The following is a 22304-nucleotide window of genomic DNA, read 5'->3' as shown; positions in this document are numbered from 1 at the left end:
AGCCTTAGGATCATGTTTCCTATCCTTATCCTTTTGCTTCAAAGAACATTGGGATGCAAAGTGGCCCAACTCGCCACATCTGAAACATTTCACCTTCGAAATGTCCTTCTTCCATTTCTACTTTTGTCTTCCCTTTGATGCTAGAGTTGCGTTCTCCTCCTCCTTGGTCTTCATGCCACTCCCGCTGCTGCTATTAAGGTTGACCTTAACCAGGTCCCTCCTTAATTCTTCATGTTGAAGAGCTGCCCACTTCTCCTCCCATGAAGGTAGTCTTTCTCTTCCCAATATACTTTGGATGAAGACTTACCATTCATCTGAGACTCCATTCAGGGTCGTCCTTACCATTGTGGTAGACTGAGGAGTAGACCCCACTGCAGCAAGCTGGTCTCTAGTGTCCTAAAGACGTTGAAGATAGGAGTTAACCCCTTCTCCCTTCTACATCAATGTCCGCTACAACTTTTGTTCTAGGTATATCTTTCATTGTTCGGAAGAACCTTCATACAGTGAAGACAAAGCTTCCCACATTTCTTGGGCCGTATCTTTGCCCTGCAAGTGTGAGACCACATGATCTCGAACTCCATCAAGTATGAACCTCTTCACCTTCCCCTACTCGGCCTTGTACTTATTCTGATCATTGTCAACGGGAACAACCACACCACTTTTGACGTAGGCTTCAAGATCGTATTACTCCAGAATAGCTAAGATTATGGTCTTCCATATGACATAGCTGGAAGCTCCTTCCAACCTGTCCTGATCTCAAAAGCCCATGTGATGCCATCTCACCCAAATCATCGAATTTACTACTCTAGTCACTGCTCAACACTGATTTGTTGTCCGACAAGTGAAGAATTCAGACTTTTGGCAAGAAAAAAAATCCTCCGAGGAGAAAAATCCCCTTTATGTGTCTTCGCTCTTTTCCGATGGATTTCTACCCTGGCAGAAACTGCATCCTTCAAGCACTGCGTTGAGGCTCTGCGTCACTCCCTCTGCCTCTGCAAACTCACGAACTGGAAATCGTACCTTTGTCGAATTTCCTCAAAATCTCTACTTTCCCGGCATGGACTGCGCAATCCCTTCAAGGGGATTCGAATTGCTGCCAAATGCAGTTATTGGCCTCTCTGCTCAGTGCTGGATCCGCTCTTCCTGTTTCAAAATCAATGCTCTGATACCATGTGAAAATACCTGCACTCAAGGAACCCCTACTGCAGCAAAACTAAATTTACTTCTACTTGATTTTAATATACATTGTCAAGTTATTTTCTGGATACTGAAGTAAATTACTTCTGCAACCTACACTACTTAGCAAAGAACAAGATACATGGGACACAGTTATTTTTTGACAAAGTAGTCCCCGAAAAAAACCAGTGCAACAGCTCTGAGAGCTTTCTATTATTAAGCAATAGTTCTGAATACAATGTTGGTTACCCTCCCGGCAATCCAGTGACAGAAAAATATAATGGCAGAAAAAACTTGAGTGAGATTACCTCACTTCACCTAGCAGTTTCCAGCTGATCCGACAGCAGAATTGGCTAACCCCAACAATTTTTGCACTGGCCCTGGGTGAGCCTTACAGGCTCTGCGTCAACTTCTGCACTATCTCTTCTGCCTCCTGGAACTTCTACGTCAACCTCTACCAGTTGTTCCGGCAGTTCCGACTTTCTGTGTGGAGGGCAACTTTGCTCTGCGCTGGCCCTTCTGGCTCTGCATCAGGGCTGTGTGGGCCCAGATTGGCCCAGCATCAGTCCCTCTAGATGTTGCGTTGCCTCCACTAGTGGCTCTCCACCTCTCTATTCAGTATTCCCGAACTATCCCTGCCCCTCTACTACAGAATGATCACTCAGTTCGAATTTCTCAGCTTCCTAGCCCTAGAAATCGAACTCCAGATCAATTTGTTCTCTCCGTGTGTGTTTCTAAATGAACCCCAAGCCTCCTTATACTTTTCTCGTTGAGACTTCAACGACCGAGATTAAGTCTCTAATTGTTAAAATTGGCAACTAGGGCCAAACTCCACATGGGTCATCTTATTTATGACATCTGATATTTTTCTTAGATTCCTCTCTCCGAGAGGTGTAGGATTGATCTAAAGATCATCTGATTCTGACATGTACAAATGAAGATATGAATTTATTTATATTATGGACAAATTGTCAAGTTCGGCCAGCAAGTAAAACAGGCATTCAAACCCCCAGCTCATCCTCAACGTTGCATATAAAAGGAGGAGACCTCAAGTCATTTTATCATCATCTCATCTCTCTCTCTCCTCTTGTGATTGGGTACGCAAATCTGGGCAACTGTCTCTCACACGTGCGAAGGAAGAAGAACAATTTTCTGTTTGACTAGGTTGATCAACGTTGACCGAACTGCAAGATTGTTGTTTGAATCTGTTGACCTGTTTTGATTGCAGTTTGGGTGAGGCATCTCTGTCCTAGCAGGCCACAAATCTGGGCACTAAAATCAAGGCAGTCTGACCTCTCATTTGACCAACGTTGACTGCCCTAGGGCTGGCCATAGTTTGACTTTTGTTGACCAGCTTTTGATTGGACTTTTTCAGACTGTTTTTGGTTGATTGGGCTTGCTATTGGAGGCCGAAGTTGACTGGGTTTGACCAAACTGTTTAGAGGAAGAATTCTGTCCTATTTGACTAGCGTTGACTTTTCTGGTTAGGGATTTTTGCTGCTGTCATAAATTATCAGATTTGTAATTTGTACTATTTCATTGAAGAATATAAGAAGAATTGATCAATGGTTTCCACGCATTGGGGTTTGTCCCTGGTTGGTGCCACATCTTGTGTCCTCTTGTCTTGGCTTGTCTTCTACTATTTATGTTTATGTTTCATCTGCATTTTACTATCATGCTGATGTGATTGCTAAACTGGATATTGATATTGGACTAATAAAGAGATTGAAGTAAATTGCTCTTAACTTTTAAGCATAGAACATACCATTGTTACCTAAAATTAACACTAATCAACATCGAAGATTAAAACTTGACTTGATCCGCTTTCTAGAACATTCTCACCCATATTTTGATTAATACTCATTAATACTTTAATTTTCCTAAGTTTAGACTTAGGAACCCCATTCAAAATATTAATTATTTTAGTAACATACAACCCGGGTGGAATCTCACCAAACAATTTCTCGGTTTTGTAGAACTCATGTGCCTTAGCCTTTCTACCAATTTTCATGGCTAGAGCACATCCATGCTACCAAAAACTAACATTAAATAGATATAAACTAGAAATAATTGGCCTAAGAAAGCACATGAGCTTATAAAAAACAAGATACATTAACCAATCAAAATACTCACACAATGTCACACATAATAAACTGCCTTTAATAGATAAATCATAAAAGCATCTGTTTTTAGTTTTGAAACACAGTACAAACAAGACTTCCATGAATAACAAAGTTTGGAAACCAAATTCTAAGCCTTTGGATTCTAGGCATTACTTCATTTATAACTACAATACTTTTAAATACCATAGCTTCCACTTTTGAAAAATGGCTATCAGTTTTTCAATGGGTATTTTCCCCATAAACACTGGAGCAGCTTGATTCTTTACAGTTTATACTTGTAACTTCAATGAAATAAATAGGAAAATGTAACAAAAATGTTGATACTATAGCAGAAGTAGGACACTTGCAACAAAAGAAAAATGTCACAAAATATAAATATGGCCCTCTCAAGGGAATTTTCAAGCTGAATGGTACGTTATCTGCTTTTCAGTATATTTCAAGTTTCAACATAGGAAGAAAATACAAACAAAGCTCAAACTTAATGGAAATATTCACCTTGGCAACTTCAATATTCACACTGTCAGGCACTTCCCTCTGCAAAAGAATAATTCCTGCTCGACGTATTAGCTGTTGAGCATTTGTACTAAGGCGACTCATACCATCACCTAGCCTTGGCCAGGAAACATTCGCACCTCCAACAATAATAATAGAGTTTTGACCTCCTTGCTGCAGCATAACAACAGCATGGCCAGTAGAGACTGAAACCGTGTTGAGGTAGTCAAGACGAACTCCACAGGATGCTAGAGCATCCCTGATCAACATTCCATGAGCATCTTTCCCTACCTGCTCAAACAAAGGGAAATAAATTAGATCATACAGGAGATGCCTACGACAGAAAGAAAATCAAACTCTGGCTATCAACTCATTTTCTGCCTTTCCCTCATTTTTCAATGTTACTTGCTGAGAGCAAAGTTGCATGAGACTATGCACTTCAACGCTCATTCACTTAAGCTAGAATTTCACTTCCTTCATGCAGATCATTTCATTATTTCTGTTCTTTGGAAGGAGAAGGGTAGCAAGAAACATTCAATCTGCCATTATATCCACAACAAAATCTATATCATCTGTCAATATCAATATCTGATCACAGACAGAGGTGTAGCAATATCATCATGGTTTCAATTTTCCAATCTACAGATAGGACTGCTTATTTGAATAGCAACCATGACAACATATACCAAATAGAAGAGCTAATACACCCATCATATTAAAAGTAGCTCCCAGTACATTAAGATGGAACAAGCCTCCAGCTAATCAAGTAATAATTGAAGTGATATCTAGAATAAACAAGTGCTGTACTCCCAAGTCTGGAACCAGATGCAACTACATCAGGATTGATTATTGTTCTAATTAACAAGCATGGTGAGCAATATTTAGTGTTAAAGTAAATGAAACAAGCAACAGGCACCACACCAAGAAGTTACAGTGGAAACGAAAGCACTTCTACAGAAAAGAAATTGCATAGATGACAAGCTGACAGAAACTATCTTCTTTTAGCTTAATGCTTTTCAATTGTCATAGAGGATTATGATTGCTCAATATGTCTAGAGCAGTTCCCTGGTTAAGTCTGCTCTCTTGAGAAAATCGGCAACTTACTGATACAATCTGTAGAGGGTTTCCATAATAACAATTAATTGAGGAAGCTTCTAAATTGAATCACTTTGCATTTCTTAAAGCATGCAGTACATATAGTGTATATCAAAAGAGGAACACAGCACAAGCTGGCAGTTGAGCACTTCTATAGAAAAGAAATTACATTTATGACAAGCTAACAAAGTTTCAAGATTATTATTGTTTCAAGATGTCTAGACTCTAGAGCACTTGTAAATTCTTATCTATCAAAAAATTCAACAGATCCCTGATAGAATCTGTAGACGGTTTCCATACTACAGGCACAAGTGCAATAACAAATAATTCAGGAGTCTTATAAAGCCAATCAAACAGCATTCCTTAAAACATATAATGCATGCAATATATATCAAAAGAGGAAGATATTATGTGACTGTCCATAGCTCGTCAGGAAAACAGCATGGGGTGGCAGTCTAACAAGCAAGGAAACCTATTCTTGTAGTTGTCTCATACAAGAATGTTCGACAAAATTAAATATAATTTTCTATAGCACCTCACAAACTTTTGAAAATATAATGAAATTGTGGAGTCATTATATTTAAAATAAATAAATAAATACTTACTGATTTGTAGCAGTTTGACCAAACTGTGAATTTAATTCCTAATAGACGAAAAAGTAGGCATTTGGCCAATAATAATGCCCATAAAGTTTCCCCGATCAAGGGGGTGCATTTGGCATCTCTATCCAGAAAAATAAATAAAAAATGCATATGAAGTAGTTCAGATGGCATCTGTACCTACTACCGCGAAAAGATGATGCAATGCTTCAAATATAAGAAAATTCTAGATTATCATTACAGTAAACAACTATAGGTGATATATAAGGGTAAATGATCAGCCATCCTATGAGTCCTTAGTACATCGTATATTTTGAATTTATTTGGTTTTATAATACTACTTTTGGAAGTCCATAATTTATAAATTGTTATCAGACATTTCCAAGTACGGATTTGAAGAAATTACCAGAAAAACATAAAGCCTCCTTGGACATAGCTTTCATCCTTGGTGATTGCAGGTGTTTACAGCAGAAACATTATGACAGTGTTATTATATATTCTTGGGATGAAGCAGCAGCTTTTTACTTTTGTTATTGTAAGTTTATATTTGTGACATATGATACGCCAGAAGCAGTGAACATTCTCAATGGTTAGATCAATATATCTCCATCGATATTTATTTATAGCAGCACTTTGTGATTAGCTTTCATGTCTCAGCCTTTTATGCCTTTGACAGTATATCCTGGTTGATGACAAGTCGCGTCAGTCTTGTAACTCAATACACACAATATTAAATTTTGGTGTTTTCTTTTGGCTAAACAGCTTTTGAGTTTGAAGTAATTTGTGTACATAGAGATCCCAGTCATTATTTCTTTCCAAGGCAATTCATAGCTGGAGAAGACATGGTTGCCACTGAGTGGCATAGCTTACGATGTTAGTGATACCACCCTCTGAACATAAAAAAATGCACAAAATATATAATTTTTTTATATCAACACCCTCCCAAAGAAAACAATTTAACATCCATAACCACATAAATCACACCTCAACCCATCATGATCTACCTTCCAGCGGCAACCAATCCTGCGTCCCCACATCTCCCACCCTGTAAACCAATTCTATATCCTTCTTATACCCCACACTCTGGGTCCCCCACTTTATTATGACAATTATTTCTCATGTACCTATACTTGTATGATTTAAAGGTGAAGGCCTTGTTAAAGACAATATTCATAAAATACCAATTTCCCAATTGAAGGATTTTATTGACACTCTTTTAACTCGAGTCATTTGATGTTGCCTAATAGGTCTAAGATCATGATCAATGGTTTGACTAGCAGGTATTATGTACCAAGTACCCAAACCGAACACACCTGAAGACAAACTCGGCACTATATGGTTAGCAAGAATGTAGAGTTACTTAAGTACAAAACAGTGATTGTGTCTAATATATAGGTTGTGCATAGGGTTACTGCTAGCAGGGGCACTACATGGTAATGAATGGATCTCAAGTGGAGACTAATCCAATACTTAATACCACATAATCATAGCCTACTCCTATAGGACAAAGCCAAACCCCATACCTCCCATAAGATTGAGATATTTTTCTGAAATTGAAACAAATTTGGTAATCCCAGTGACATCCTGAAAGCATAGAGCTTTATTAGCGTAGCTTCTCGAGTACCTCAACTTTTATAAGGAAAAGATTGCTCCCTGATGCATTTAATTGTAAGACCACACATAAGACTAAAGGCTTAGCGTTATTTTGTTTAGTTTTACATATAGATTTTGAGTTTACATTTAGTAAATAGTGGGGATGCATGGAAACTAATGCTGGCCACACAGCTCACTATCATTAGTATACAATTGCATCTTTAAGTTTTCTAAAACAGCATGAAAAAATGGAAATGAGGTCATTTGCAATGACTCATCATTTGCTCAAGTTACAGTTATTTACAAAGAAGAAATGAAAAATCAGTATTAAAGGACTTTTGAGTTTTCAGTGGATTTTGCTAATTTATGCTTGAAGCTAATTTATACGTGAAGCAACAAGAAGGATGAGTTCAATAAGACCCTTGTCTGGGTATTTGGCTACTTCTATGCTAGTAAGGGCCCAGTTTGAATCCCTTGAGGTTAGGTGCTCTAGTCTACTCCGATGGGTTTACTAGGATCCCATCCACGAATATGGGGAAGCATCGGTTCATATAGTCATAATTGTTTACCTAAATAAAGCTTTCTAGACATAACATTAGCATACCTCTACCTTATAGCCTATGAAAAATCGAAGTTTGGTGTTTTACTAAAGATGATTTCCATGCAAAACTATAAATGAAATAAGAGGAGAGAAATGAGGGAGGTTGCAATTTGAATGCAACACCCCAAGAGGACTTAGGCTCTAGGGCTTAAAAGGATTAATTCCTCACAGACTCTGCTTTTAAGGTGTAGGGACCATTTGGAGACTAATCATGATTTCTATGACCATATCATTTAACCTCTTTTGCTCCAAACGGTTCCTCTTCTTAGTGTGTATATGCTCAAACACACTCTCCAACAGCTCTCCAAGACTCCAATCAACTCTTCAAATCTGCAAAAAACCTCCCTCAAAACAACCACGCAAAAAATTCTCTGAATTCTCCTCACCGAACTTAGCTCAAGAATTGCAAGAGACTCGAATGAATAGTGTGAGTGAAATAGAGGGTATGGGGGTGTTTAATAAGCTTTAAGGGGCGCTAGAGTAGCATTAACACAAACAACAACAACAACAAAACCATTTTTTTATGCCCAAGCTGCACAGCAGTGGGCCTTGTGAACCGGTCCGGTTCGGACCGGTTTTGCCAGAACCGATTCGGTTCCGATAACACTAATATGAAGTTATAGAAAATACTGTTCAGTATCAAAAATTTATGGAACTTTATGTTTTATAACAGCCTATATTCAGCACCATTATGAGAAATCAGGAATCTCTATTTCCGGGTGTTGCCTCTCCTGCAAGTCCACTCTTGAAAGAAAATTGACAATAGATTTCACCAGGTACAGCAATAGGCTGAACAAACACACTAATGTGTCTTGCAGATGAGGCCAAGCACAAGTCCTAGGTTCCTTTGACTATATAGCACCGAGTGTCAGGCGTGTGGGAAGTTGGGAACACATAACCAGCAAAGTGGAGACCCCCAAGAAAACTTTCAGGGTACAAGTTACAACAGAAATCTTGAACATAGTTGACCCTGTCCCAAACATATAAAATTATATTAATCATTAAAATTTCAAGTTTTACACTGAGCATTGTGAGTGAACATTGAAGTTCAAACAATGAAAACCATGAAAGAAATAACATGATAACATCACAATTCACAATTCAGATCCAAAGCAAAGCCCAACACCAAACGAATACCCAACAATAATAACACTAAAGCAAATAGTGAATATGACTTGATTTAGGGTTTATAGCACTTTAATAGATGGTAGTAGAGTTGGTGGGACCCATTAAAAAGGCCAAGAGGGATTAGGTTAATTTTTATAATTTCTTTTCATGTCCATTGGTCTCACCAATGTTACATGGGGGTGTGTTCCCAAGGGTAGAGAATGCCATCCCCACATTCATGGGATGTTGGTACTTCGAGGGGGATGTTCCTCTATGTCCCCTTTTAGGGGGATGAATGGAAACGCACTACATGGGCCGAAGGTTCATAGCTTGGGTGGTTAGGTGAATTATTTGTTCCCCCCCTCCCAAGTTCAATTCCCATAGAGGCCCATTCCAGTGTGGCTTGGGATGCTTCAGCACTTGCTAAGTCAAAAGTTAATTATATATCTAGCTTGCAAGTTGTTGGATACTCTTAGGTTACAATGGCAACCAGTAGGTTTGATCCCAAGCCTAGCGTAGATCACTCCAATGAGTTACCAATCCCCAAGAAGGAAACAAACTATAGGAACACCTCCCTCAAAGTTGAGACACTCTCATGCTCCTTTTTTACCAAAACTCATTGCTTTGAACCCCTCTCCCAAGTAATTACTAGTAATATTAAATTCTTCAAGTAAAAGGATAGAAAATGAAAGATAGAGGATCATTTTTGAGAGTGGTTCCAACCCCATCGGCTTCATATGGAGAAAGTAGAATTTCATATCCCATTCAAAATTCAACATGCTTAAGATATAATTTCTGCCTCTAAACTTGGAAAGGCAGTCCTATCCTCTAACTTTTCACCTTTCTAATAATAAGAAATACAACGGTGATAGTGTATAGATGGTTTACAAATCATGATTTATGATTTATTAATTATTGTGTTACATTGTTATGTATCATTATAAAACTTTAATGATTAATCATTTATGCTTGAAGTTTCATACATTCTAATTTAAATGTTTTTGACATTCATCTGGAGTCACCTATGTTTAAGTCACGGAATTGGAGATCGAGTTTAAGTTCATCAATGATTAGGTTCATTTCAAATTCAAATTTTTCGATAAGGTTCTAAAGAGGTTCAGGATTAGTTTCAGCAATATGTGTGTGCATGCACACATTTTTTTTCCATGAGATCTTTACATTTGGTGTGAAGAATATAAATGTTTTGATCCTTGAGGGATTGCTCAGACATAAAGGCTCGTTGCCATTACAAAAAATACTCATTATGAGCTCAACATATCACATGTATGAATTGTATTCCGATGGGGAGGATAACAACATTTCTCCTACGTTACAAGATCCAGCACATTGGGGTCCAGGATCTGCGGATCCACGTATCCGATTTGGATCCGAATCCAAATCTGCCTTGATCCATCCAAGGAGCAGCAACAGATCTCTAGTTGTTGGAAACGGATCCCATGTAGAATACAACCAGATTTCAATTTAATTGCAATGTTGTTTTTAGTTTTAGGTTTTTTTGGTGGTTAATTCGATGAAGTGGTTTGTTTTTTTCTTGTTTCGTGAGTTTGTCGGCCGCACAAGGATAGTAACAGATAGTAACAACGCAATAGAGAAGGATCATCGGGCAACAACCCCACTCAAGTTTAGAATTCGTGTTTAGAGACGAACCCGCATTCCTTACCGCATATTTGCACAACCCCTGTTATAGTGAAGGGAGGCACACTTTACAAAAATAATAAGATGACCACACCCTTTATAGTGAAGGGAGGCGTATAATAAAATGTCTCAAAAGGGAGGCACACTGTAACGCTTCCAAAATCCAACCACGGAACCACATGGCCCCAGCCTGGGAAAGCTTATTTAATTAATATTTAGACAGCTCAGTTGTGGTTGAGGAACGTTTAGTTTTGGGGGCGAGGAACAAACAACTAGCTCTCTTTTAGGAACTACATGTTAGACTTATAAGATTATATAAGTGGTTGGGGTAAGCACTTACATAAAGCATTCTATTTAAATTACAGGGCGTCCATCCATCTGTCGAGGTTGCTGTTAATTTTTGGTATGTTCTATGCTTAGAGAAATTTACTTCAATTTTTCATATTAGCCCAATGACAATATCCAGATTAGCAATCACATTAGCATGATAGTAAAGTGCAGATAGAACATAAACATAAACAGCAGAACACAAGCCAAGACAAGAGGACACAAGATGTGGCACCAGCCAAGGACAAACCCCAATGTGGGGAAACTCTTGATCAATTCTTCTTATATTCTTCAACAGTTCAGCAGAGAGAGAGATAGTACAAATACACAAATCTGAGATTTTATGAAAGCTGTAGAAAGTACATCAAGTCTTCAATCATGAAGAGTACTGCAGCATGTCCTGGTGCAACATTACTCCAATTGCTAGCTGCTCCAGCAATTCTGGTTAGGGCACAATATGCGGCCCTCAACTCCCATGACTGTGAGAAGTTGCAGATCTGATGAAGGCACTTGAGGCAGACCTAAACTTCCTCCAAATAGTCCAATAGAACAGCGCTAAGAAACCCCTTTGCTATGATGTTATGGCCTATGGCCTAGCACATAGCAACTCTGAAGCAAATGTCCTTAAAACAACAACACAAACATCATTAACACAGCAACACAAAGGAGTACACTTCAATGCATAACAGTGACTTATCAACTTAACAGACAGTCCTTAAGGCATGCTCATACCAGCTTCCTTTACCTACAACAAACACGCTTGTTTATTCATGCATCTCAACGTTGTGATAAGTCACTTTCTTGCTGCATTCCTTGTGCTTGAGAGACTCCTTTGACAACGGATGAAGGGCTCTTCTTGACCTGTGGTTAGGGCACTTAAGGACTGCGAATTGAGCTCCTCCTTAGGCCTCCTTTACTGCGGCTAGACTTCTCCTTTTAGACAGTGGCAAGACTTCCTTTATCAGCTGCATTTTAGGGTCACCTTGGCTGTAGAATGAGGGCTTCACAAACTGCAGCTAGGGCATTATCTTGAACTGCATTTAAGGCCTTTTATGCCAGCATATAGGAGCCTCTTGACAGCGTATAAGGGTCACCCTTAACTGCGGATTTAGGGCACCTTCGAACAGCGATATAAGGGCCTCTTTGAACAACAAATAGGGCTCTTTAGAACTGCGGATTTAGGCCTTCACATGCTGCTGGTTAAGGCCTCTCCAACTGCGGCTTAGATCACCCTTTAGGACTGCGGCTAGGACAACATTAGTTCTTCCTTGACAGCGTATGGGAGCCTTCTCTTGACTGCGTCTAGGGCTAGGGTTAGATCTCCTTTAGAGCAGCGTATAGGTCTCTCCCTGGGTATGCAATTAGGGCTCCTTCCTTCACTGTGTCTAGGGCTTCTCCTTCTTGATCTCTCTAGCCACCAAAACCCAAACGAGTGGAGAGAGATATTAGGAGAAGTGTGTGTAAAAATGACTTGAAGATCTCTTCTATTTATAATAAAACGTTGAGGATAAGTGGGGGTAATTTGGTTGCTAGCCGACCTTGACAAATTGTCAAGTAACACAAATAAATTCATATCTCCATGAATACATGTCGGAATCGAATGATCTTTAGATCAATCATACACCTCTCGATGAGAGGAATCCAACAAAAATATCAGTTGCCAAAAATAAGATAACCCACATGGAGTTTGGCCCTAGATGCCAATTTTAACACTCCCTCTCCACTAGGGAGAACTCCATCTGCCAGTCCGTACTATCTCTGTCATTAATGCAATGCCCTACACTGCTCTGCTCTGCTGAACTATGAAGAAGAAGAAGTGATCGAGAATGTATCATACCATTCTCTACTGACCCGAAGTCAATCCCATATAAAGAGAGTGTATCATACCACTCTTACTAATCTGAAATCAGTTCCAAATAAAGAGTGTCTCATACCACTCTTACTGATCCGAAATTAGTTCCAAATAAAGAGTGTCTCATACCACTCTTACTAATCCGAAATCAGTTCCAAATAAAGAGAGTGTCTCATACCACTCTTACTGATCTGAAATCAGTTCCAAATAAAGAGAGTGTCTCATACCACTCTTACTGATCCGAAATCAATTCCAAATAAAGAGAGTGTCTCATACCACTCTCACTGATCCAAAATCAGTTCCAAATAAAGAAAGTGTCTCATACTACTCTTACTAACCCGAAGTCAATTCCAATTGATCCCAGATCAATATCATCCTAGCCTAGGGAGTACGGTAGTACATGATGCGTCGATCGGTAGTACTTACGGTCCCTATCCTCATTTCCCTGCTCATTGGCCAGATGAGAAGTACTTCCCACGAGTCCCATACTGCATGGGTAGGATGTCTCAGCAGGAGAAGGATGAACCACTCATCCTGCCTACATGTCGCCATGGGGTATCCCAGGGGAAGGCTAAACCACTCACCCTGTACACAACAAATCACTAGGGGAAGGCTGAACCACTCACCCTATGACTGTGTCTCAACAGGAGAAGGATGAACCACTCATCCTGCCTACATAGCAAACCACTAGGGGAAGGCTGAACCACTCACCCTATGGTTGCTCATCGCTCCAAGAAGTACCCCCAAGCCCCCCGGAGCTCCCAGAGCTCAATGTCCATATCATACAGGACCCTCAGGAGAGGGTCTCTCCACGACTCCTAGTCGTTCTCAGAAAGTCATGAATTTGACCTTTCCCAAGGGCTTCGTCAAAATATCAGTGACCTGCACATCAGTCCCAATGCGAAAGAGCCTTCTTGCTCCTTGTTGTACCATATCCCAGATGAAGTGGTACCTGATGTCTATATGCTTGGAGCGATCATAGAACATGGGATTCCCCAACAATCGAATCTCACTCAAGTCGTCATAGAAGATCATGGTGGTATCCAGCACATGTCCAAACAACTCACTAAAGAGCTTACACAACCAAACACCTTAACAGGAGGCCATACTCTCAACTATGTATTCGGCCTCAGTGGTGCTCAAAGCAACCGTCTTTTGCTTCCTGCTCATCCAGGATATCGAAGCAAAACCCAAGGAGAACCAACACCCAGAAGTGCTCTTGCGATCCTCCACACTGCTTGCCCAATCAACATCAGAATAATCATGCAACCTCACAACTTCAGCAGTGTATCTCAGTCCATGAGTGATTGTGCCCCGAAGATATCTCAGAAGATTCTTGGCACCAATCCAATGTGACTGATGAGGCTCAGCGATATATTGGCTCGTCATGCTAACTGCAAAACATATATCCAAACGGGGGTTCACCAAGAACATCAATGCTACTATGAGTAGATGAAACTTAGAGGCATTTCCCAAATCAGTGCTAGCAGCACTACCGCATAACTTCTTAAAATTAAGCTCCATCGGGGTAGTCACGGGCTTGCAGTCCACCATTCCAAATTCAGAATCCAACTCCCTCTTACTTTTGTAAATGAGAGGGTCTATACCTGCCAGAAAGACGTCATCCATATAAAGTATCAGTATGAGAGGTCTACCATCCACAACCTTCAGGCATAGGTTTGGATCGGCGTCACTCCTAGTGAATCTCAGCTTCGTCAGATAGCTATCAATCCTCTCATACCAAGCCCGAGGTGCTTGCTTTAAATCGTAGAGAGCTTTCTTCAACATACATACAAGAGATTCCTGATCATGAATCTCCAACCTCTTAGGTTGTTCCACATCTGAGGTCTTGCTATTACATGAAGGGAATAGTCCCCTTGTAAGTTTTCCTTCGGTACATCTCGGACATGCACCTCCATGCTCTTCTTTGAATTCAAGCACCGCTGTCACCATTTGTCTCACATCAAGTAGGGCCTTACAATGAAGATGGGCAAACCTCCGGTGCCATTGAAGAGATGAGTCACTCGTCATGGTCCCCAATGGACTTCCTGCAACTTGATACAAATTGCCAATTCTGAACCCAAGAGTAAAAGCATCTTGAAAATTCCTTTTCCAAACACGTACCTTTCCATCAATGAATGCCACCCTGTAACCTTTGTCTTCCATTGTCGAAATGGACACCAGGTTCTTGTTGGGATCAGGTACATAAAGAACTTATTGTAAGTGAAATGTGCTACCCTCATTCAATTGAAGAGTAACATTCCCTACATCTTTTACGGGATAGGTGGCATCGTCTCCAAGAATAATCTCCAAGTTTGTCTCCTTCTCTATCAAATTAGAGAGAGCTTCCTTGTATCCATGAAGTGCATTGAAGCACCACTATCAATAAGCCAATGTCCCAAAGTGCTCGGAGGATAGGTAGTGGAGAGGGTCGTTATGAGATAATACTCCTTTTTCTTATCAGAAATAACATTTGATTCTTCATACCTGGAGTTCCTTGCTTTCTAAGAGGTTTGACCATTTCCTTGATGTCCCGCATTCCTTTTTCCTTTGCCATTGTACCTGTCATTCCTTCAATTGAAGTTGCCCCTGAAATGATTGTGGTCATCATCATGTGATGTGTCCCTTCTATTTGGACACTCCCTCACATAGTGGCCAAACTTATTGTAAACAAAGCATCTGCCTTTCCTTCCACCCTTAGATCCGGGCTTTCCATTGAAGTGACCTTTAGACCCTGCATTATTTCTCCTTTTCGCATGAGCGGAGAAAGCAGTAGGGTTGCCTTTATTAGAAGGCATTTCTTGTTCCATCATCTTGGTTTCTTCTTGAATGCATCTCGACATCAATTCTTCAAATCCTAGAATTCGATCATTATTGAGAATAGTGATTCTAAATATATACCTCTGGTGGGAGTCCTCCAAGGGTAGTGATGGTAAGTTCCTTGTCAGATATGATTTCTCCAATTGATAGAAGATTATTCTTGATCTCGGTGATCCTTAAGAAGTATGATTGAATATCCGCATCCTTACCCTTCTTAATATACTTCAACTTATTTTTGAGGAACAAAATTTGATTTACATCACTAACCTTGAACATGCTTACCAATCTGTCATAGATCTCCTTGGAGGTGTTCAAATCAGAGATGTAGGCCACCAGTCGCTTGTCAACGAAATCTCTGAGAATCTTCTTTGCTTTGACTTCACCCTTGGTGTACTTGTTCTTTATAGCAGTTGGTGCATTTGATGGAGGCTTGGGGATTTTACCCTTCATATAATCTAGCACTTCCTGTTCCTCCAATGTCAAATCCCGAGACATCTTCCATCCATGATAGTCAGACTTTTCACGGAGCTTGTCTTCAGCCAGGAAGTGGGATGAGGAACCCATTGAGCCTTTGACCTTGTCCAATTGTCTTCAGTGATTACTCTTTCACTCTTGCTTGGGCTTTGTCTTCACCTCATCTCTCATACCATGTTAATTTTTGGTATGTTCTATGCTTAGAGCAATTTACTTCAATTTTTCATATTAGCCCAATGACAATATTCAAATTAGCAATCACATCAGCATGATAGCAAAGTGTAGTTAGAACATAAACATAAATAGCAGAAGGCAGGCCAAGACAAGAGGACACAAGATGTGGCACAAGCCAAGGACAAACCCCAATGTGGGGAAACTCTTGATCAATTCTTCTTATATTCCTCAATAGTTCAGCAGAGAGAGAGATAGTACAAATACACAAATCTGAGATTTTATGGCAGTTGTAGAAAGTACATAAAGTCTTCAATCATGAAGAGTACTGCAGCATGTCCTGGTGCAACATTACTCCAATTGCTAGTTGCTCCAGCAATTCTGGTTAGGGCACAATATGCAGCCCTAAACTCCCATGACTGTGAGAAGTTGCAAATCTGATGAAAGCACTTGAGGCAGACCTAAACTTCCTCCAAACAGTCCAATAGAACAGCTCTATGAAACCCCTTTGCTATGATGCTATGGCCTATAGCCTAGCACATAGCAACTCTGAAGCAAACGTCCTTAAAACAACAACACAAACATCATTAACGCAACAACACAAAGGAGTAGACTTCAATGCATAACAGTGACTTATCAACTTAGCAGACAGTCCTTAAGGCATGCTCATACCAGCTTCCTTTACCTACAACAAACACGCTTGTTTATTCATGCATCTCAACGTTGTGATAAGTCACTTTCTTGCTACGTTCCTTGTGCTTGAGAGATTCCTTTGACAGCAGATGAAGGGCTCTTCTTGATCTATGGTTAGGGCACTCAACGACTTCGAATTGAGCTCCTCCTTAGGCCTCCTTTCCTGCGGCTAGACTTCTCCTTTTAGACAACGACAAGATTTCCTTTGTCAAATGCGTTTTAGGGTCACCTTGGCTGTAGAATGAGGGCTTCACAAACTGCAGCTAGGGCATTATCTTGAACTGCATTTAAGGCCTTTTCTGCCAGCGTATAGGAGCCTCTTGACAGCATATAAGGGTCACCCTTAACTACGGATTTAGGGCATCTTCGAACATCAAATAAGGGCCTCTTTGAACAACCAATAGGGCTCTTAAGAACTGTGGATTTAGGCCTCCACATGTTGTTGGTTAAGGCCTCTCCAACTGCGGCTTAGATCACCCTTTAGGACTGCAGCTAGGGCAGCGTTAGTTCTTCCTTGACAGTGTATGGGAGCCTTCTCTTGAGTCTTGACTGCGTCTAGGGCTAGAGTTAGATCTCCTTTAGAGCAGTGAATAGGTCTCTCCTTGAATCTACAATTAGGGCTCCTTCCTTCACTGCGTCTAGGGTTTCTCCCTCTTGATCTCTCTAGCCACCAAAACCTAAAGTGGAGAGAGATCTTAGGAGAAGTGTGTGTAAAAACTTGAAGATATCTTCTATTTATATTAAAATGTTGAGGATAAGTGGGGATAATTTGGTTGCAAACCGACCTTGACAAATTGTCAAGTAACACAAATAAATTCATATCTCCATGAATACATGTCGGAATCATATAATCTTTAGATCAATCCTACACCTCTCGATGAGAGGAATCCAAGAAAAATATCAATTGCCATAAGTAAGATGACCCAATGGAGTTTGGCCCTAGTTGCCAATTTTAACAGATTGTTGACCCTCTGTCCATGGAATTGACCATCCTTCTCTCTGTTGTAAACTTGTATAAGCAATTGAAAATTTAAATCACAGCCTACAGGGAGTTGAAAAAAATAAAATAAATTACAGGGATTGAGGGATGATAATTATAATGAATGTTACTTAAATTAACATATCAATTACTATTAAGCTATTAAGCTACATTAATTAATTTAACTGATAATTTAAGTTAAGCTACATTAATTAATTTAAACTTAATCTTAATTAATTAATGTAGCTTAACTTAAATGTAAATTAATGTTGTGTTGTGTAATGATTAATTTTTAATTTTATTTTAATTAAATTAATGAAAATGTATCAGAGCATGCGGATTAAAATATTAATGAAATGTTGTGTATTTTAATTAAATTAATTTTATGTACTTTAATTTTTTATTTTGTGTATTCATAGTAGTTTAAAATTTGGATTTTCTCATATATGCAATCACAGACTATAGCCTACAACCTATAGAAATGGAACCATCCCAACAGAGTGAAAGGAAAAACATCAAAACAGACCCAAAATCTCCTTTATGGCAACATGTGGAGATTATTGGAAAAAATCCTAGAGGTGGTTCATATAAATGGAAGTGCAATGAATGCCAAGATATCAAAAATGGCTCATATACCAGAGTGAAGCCCCATCTGACTGGAGAAACTAACATAGGGGTGCAAGTATGCACGGGGCCAAAAGATGCAAATGGCAAACCTAACCAAGGTTTGAGTCTTGCAAAAATTAAATTCTATGCATCTTTGCAAGATGCTGCTAATAGGAAGCTTGCTAAAGGAAAACACCATGTGTAAAGCTCTACAACTAGGCCTTCATTGCCATTTAGGCCTACTTCCACAACTAATAAAAGGCCCACTCTAGGGCCTCTTGAAGTAGCTTTCAATAATCAAGGTAGAAACAAAGTCGATGAACATGTAGCTCATTGCATCTATGCAAATGGGCTACCATTCAATTTGGTGTATTCCCCTTATTGGCAGGTTGCAACAAATGATTAAGGCGGTTAATGAAGCGCCAAAAGGGTACAAGAGCCTTGGATACAAAAAGGTCTACACTATTTTGTTGGCATCAAAGAGACAATCCATGGATAGACAACTACAATCAATCTAGTAGACATAGGCAAAAACAAGGGTGTCCATCATTTCTGATAGATGGAGAGACCAAAGAAACCACCCATTAATTAATGTTATTGCAATATGCCCCCAAAGGGCAATGTTTTTTAAGGTTGTTGATTGCAATGGAATAAAGAAAGATGCATCTTTCATATCCACAATTCTTATTGATGCAATAGAAAGTGTGGGGCCACATAATGTTGTTCAAGTTATTACGAACAACGCACAAGTTTGTAGAGCTGCAAGTTTGATTGTGGAGGGTCGATATGATTACATCTTCTAGACTCCATGTGTAATACATTCATTGAACCTTGTGCTTGCCAAAATTGGTGAGATTGAACGGATTAATAGAATATATGTAGCAGCAAAAGAAATCCTAATGTTCATAACCAAGCATTCAATGTCCCAAGCCATATATCGAGGTTTCGCAAAGTTGGAGCTACTGAAGATACTCTTTTTTAATCAATATTATTTGTATTGGAAATTCTTAATTTTAATTACAAATTTATATATGATTTCTCATTTGAGATTTGACTTTTTGAAACTTGTAGGTTGTTGAAACCCATTTTTCCTCCCACACTCTTGTCATAAGCAAGCTTGTGGAGGTGAGACAAGCATTACAAGCAATGGTCATTGACCCTCTTTGGGAATCATGGAGGACTTGCGCTTCTGATAGAGGGCAAAAAATCAAATCCATCATTCTTGATGATGCATGGTGGAACAAGGTCCAATACCTTCTGCGATTTACTGAACCAATCCTGACCTTGATCAAAACATTTGACACAAATACACCTTGCTTGGGGGAAGTTTATTAAAACATTGATAGTGCGCTAGAGAGGATAAGGGAAATTATCAAGGCAAGTGAAAATGACCCTTTTGAAACATTTTATTATTAAGTGAAGAGCATAGTTACCGAAAAGTAGAACAAAATGACCACACCATTACACCTTTTGGCCTATGCATTGCACCCCAAATATTATCATTCCAAAATTGTCTTTACCTAGTAGAACAACACCAAACAAAGATTTTGAAGTGGTACAAAGATACAAGACAACTTTGAGGAAAATGTATAGAGACGTCGGAATCGCAATGGAAGTATGTCAAGAATTTGGAAGATTTGTAAATCTACTAGTAGCTTTTCAGATCCAGTAGTTATGGATGATGGAGGGCATCTTGATCCTATTACTTGGTGGGGCTTCCATGGTGGGGATATCATTCATCTCTCGACTCTAGCCACCAGGTTGTTATCACAGGTTGCTAGTTCCTCATCAACTGAGCTGAACCATGAACCAGAGTATAAAAAAGGTGCCTTCTAGATGCCCTACACTACTCTGTTGTGCTGAACCATGAAGAAGAAGAATTGATCGAGAATGTCTCATACCATTCTTTACTGACCCAAAGTCAGTCCCATATGAAGAGTGTCTCATACCACTCTTATTGATCCAAAATCAGTTCCAAATAAGGAGAGTGTATCATACCACTCTTACTGATCCAAAATCAGTTCCAAAAGAGAGTGATTTATATCACTCTTACTGACCTGAAGTCAGTTCCAAAAGAGAGTGTCTCAAACCACTCATACTGACCCGAAGTCAGTTTCATTCATCCCAAATCAATATCATCCTAGCATAGGGAGTACAGTAGTAACGCAATGCGTCCATCGGTACTACTATGGTCCCTATCCTCATTTCCCTACTCATTGGCCAAATGAGAGGTACTTCCCATGAGTCCCAAACTGCATGGTTAGGATGTCTTAGCAGGGGAAGGATGAACCACTCATCCTGCCTACATGTTGCAAGGGGTATCCCAGGGGAAGGTTGAACCACTCACCCAGTACACAACAAATCACTAGGGGAAGGTTGAACCACTCACCCTATGACTGTGTCTCAGCAGGAGAAGGATGAACCACTCATCCTGCCTACAAAGCAAACCACTAGGGGAAGGCTTGAACCACTCACCCTATGGTTGCTCATCGCTCCAAGATGTACCCCCAAGCCCCTGGAGCTCCCAGAGCTCAATGTCCATATCATACAGGACCCTTAGGAGAGAGTCTCTCTAAGACTCCTAGTCATTCTCGAAAAGTCACAAATTTGACCTTTCCCATGGGCTTCGACAGAATGTCAGCGACCTACACATCAGCCCCAATGCAATGGAGCCTTCTTGCTCATCGATGTACCATATCCCAGTTAAAGTGGTACCTGATGTCTATATGCTTGGAGCAATCACAGAATCCGGGATTCCTCAATAACGAATCACCCTCTAATTGTCACAGAAGATCACGATGGTATCCAACATGCCAAACAGCTTACTGAAGAGCTTCCTCAACCAGGCAACTTTACATGAGGTCATACTCGTAGCTATGTATTCGGTCTCAGTGGTGCTCAAAGCAACCAACTTCTGCTTCCTGCTCATCCAAGATATCGAAGTAGAACCCAAAGAGAACTAGCACCGAGAAGTGCTCAAGCGATCCTCCACACTGCCTGCCCAGTCAACATTCGAATAATCATGCAGCTTCACATTTCCAGCAATGTATCTCAATCCATGATAGATTGTGCCCCGAAGATATCTCAAAAGATTCTTGGCACCAATCCAGTGAGGCGCATCCATATATGAGCTCAACATGCTAACTGCAAAATATATATCCGGACGAGAATTCACCAAGAGCATCAATGCTATTATGAGTTGATGAAACTCAGAGGCATTTCCCAAATCAGGTCCGACAGTGCTACCGCATAACTACTTTAAGTTAGGCTTCATCGAGGTAGTCACAGGCTTGCAATTTACCATACCAAATCCGGAATCCAAGTCCCTCTTACTTTTGCAAATGAGAGGGTCTGCACCTATCAGAAAGAGGTCGTCCTCATAAGGTGCCAGTATGAGAGGTCTATCATCCACAACCTTCAAGCAATGATTTGGATCGGCTTCACTCCTAGTGAATATCAACTTCATCAGACAACTATCAGTCGTCTCATATCAAGCCCGGGGTGTTAACTCTAAATCATAGAGTGATTTCTTCAACATGCATACATGAGATTCCTGATCATGAATCTCAAACCCCTCAAGTTGTTCCAAACCTGTGGACTTGTTGCATGAGGGGAATGGTCCCCTTGTAAGATTTTTCTTTCGATACATCCCAGACATGTACCTCCATGCTCTTCTTGAATTTAGGCATCCCTGTCACCATCTGACTCACATCGGGTAGGGCCTCATAATAAGCAGACCTTCGGTGCTATAGACGAGATGTGTCAACTGACCTGGTCCCAAATGGACTTCCTGCAACATGATACAAATTGCCAACCCTGAACCCAAGAATAAAAGCATCTTGAAAATTCCTTTTTCAAACACATACCTTTCCATCGATGAATGCCATTAAAACCATTGACTTCCATTGCCGAAATGGACACCAAGTTCTTCTTGAGATCA

At 40.0% G+C, this 22304-nt stretch overlaps 1 protein-coding gene across 2 annotated transcripts in view; it reads right to left on the bottom strand.

Moving 5' to 3' along the window:
• Positions 1 to 22304, bottom strand: part of LOC149188930 (ribokinase-like) — a 33196-nt gene that overhangs the window by 5779 nt on the left and 5113 nt on the right. For both annotated transcript variants that reach the window (XM_089413117.1, XM_089413116.1), the window contains one exon: positions 3795 to 4082. In XM_089413117.1, coding sequence (XP_089269243.1) covers positions 3795 to 4082 — 288 coding nt within the window. The remainder of the gene's footprint in view (positions 1 to 3794; positions 4083 to 22304) is intronic.

The sequence above is a fragment of the Pinus tabuliformis genome, chromosome 3_1, assembly GCF_031772625.1.
Source record: "Pinus tabuliformis cultivar Carrire ecotype Pingquan chromosome 3_1, CPIR1, whole genome shotgun sequence".
In the NCBI taxonomy this organism is placed as follows: domain Eukaryota; kingdom Viridiplantae; phylum Streptophyta; class Pinopsida; order Pinales; family Pinaceae; genus Pinus; species Pinus tabuliformis.
Note: the sequence above shows the minus strand (reverse complement) of the source record. Positions and strands in the feature narration are given on the sequence as shown.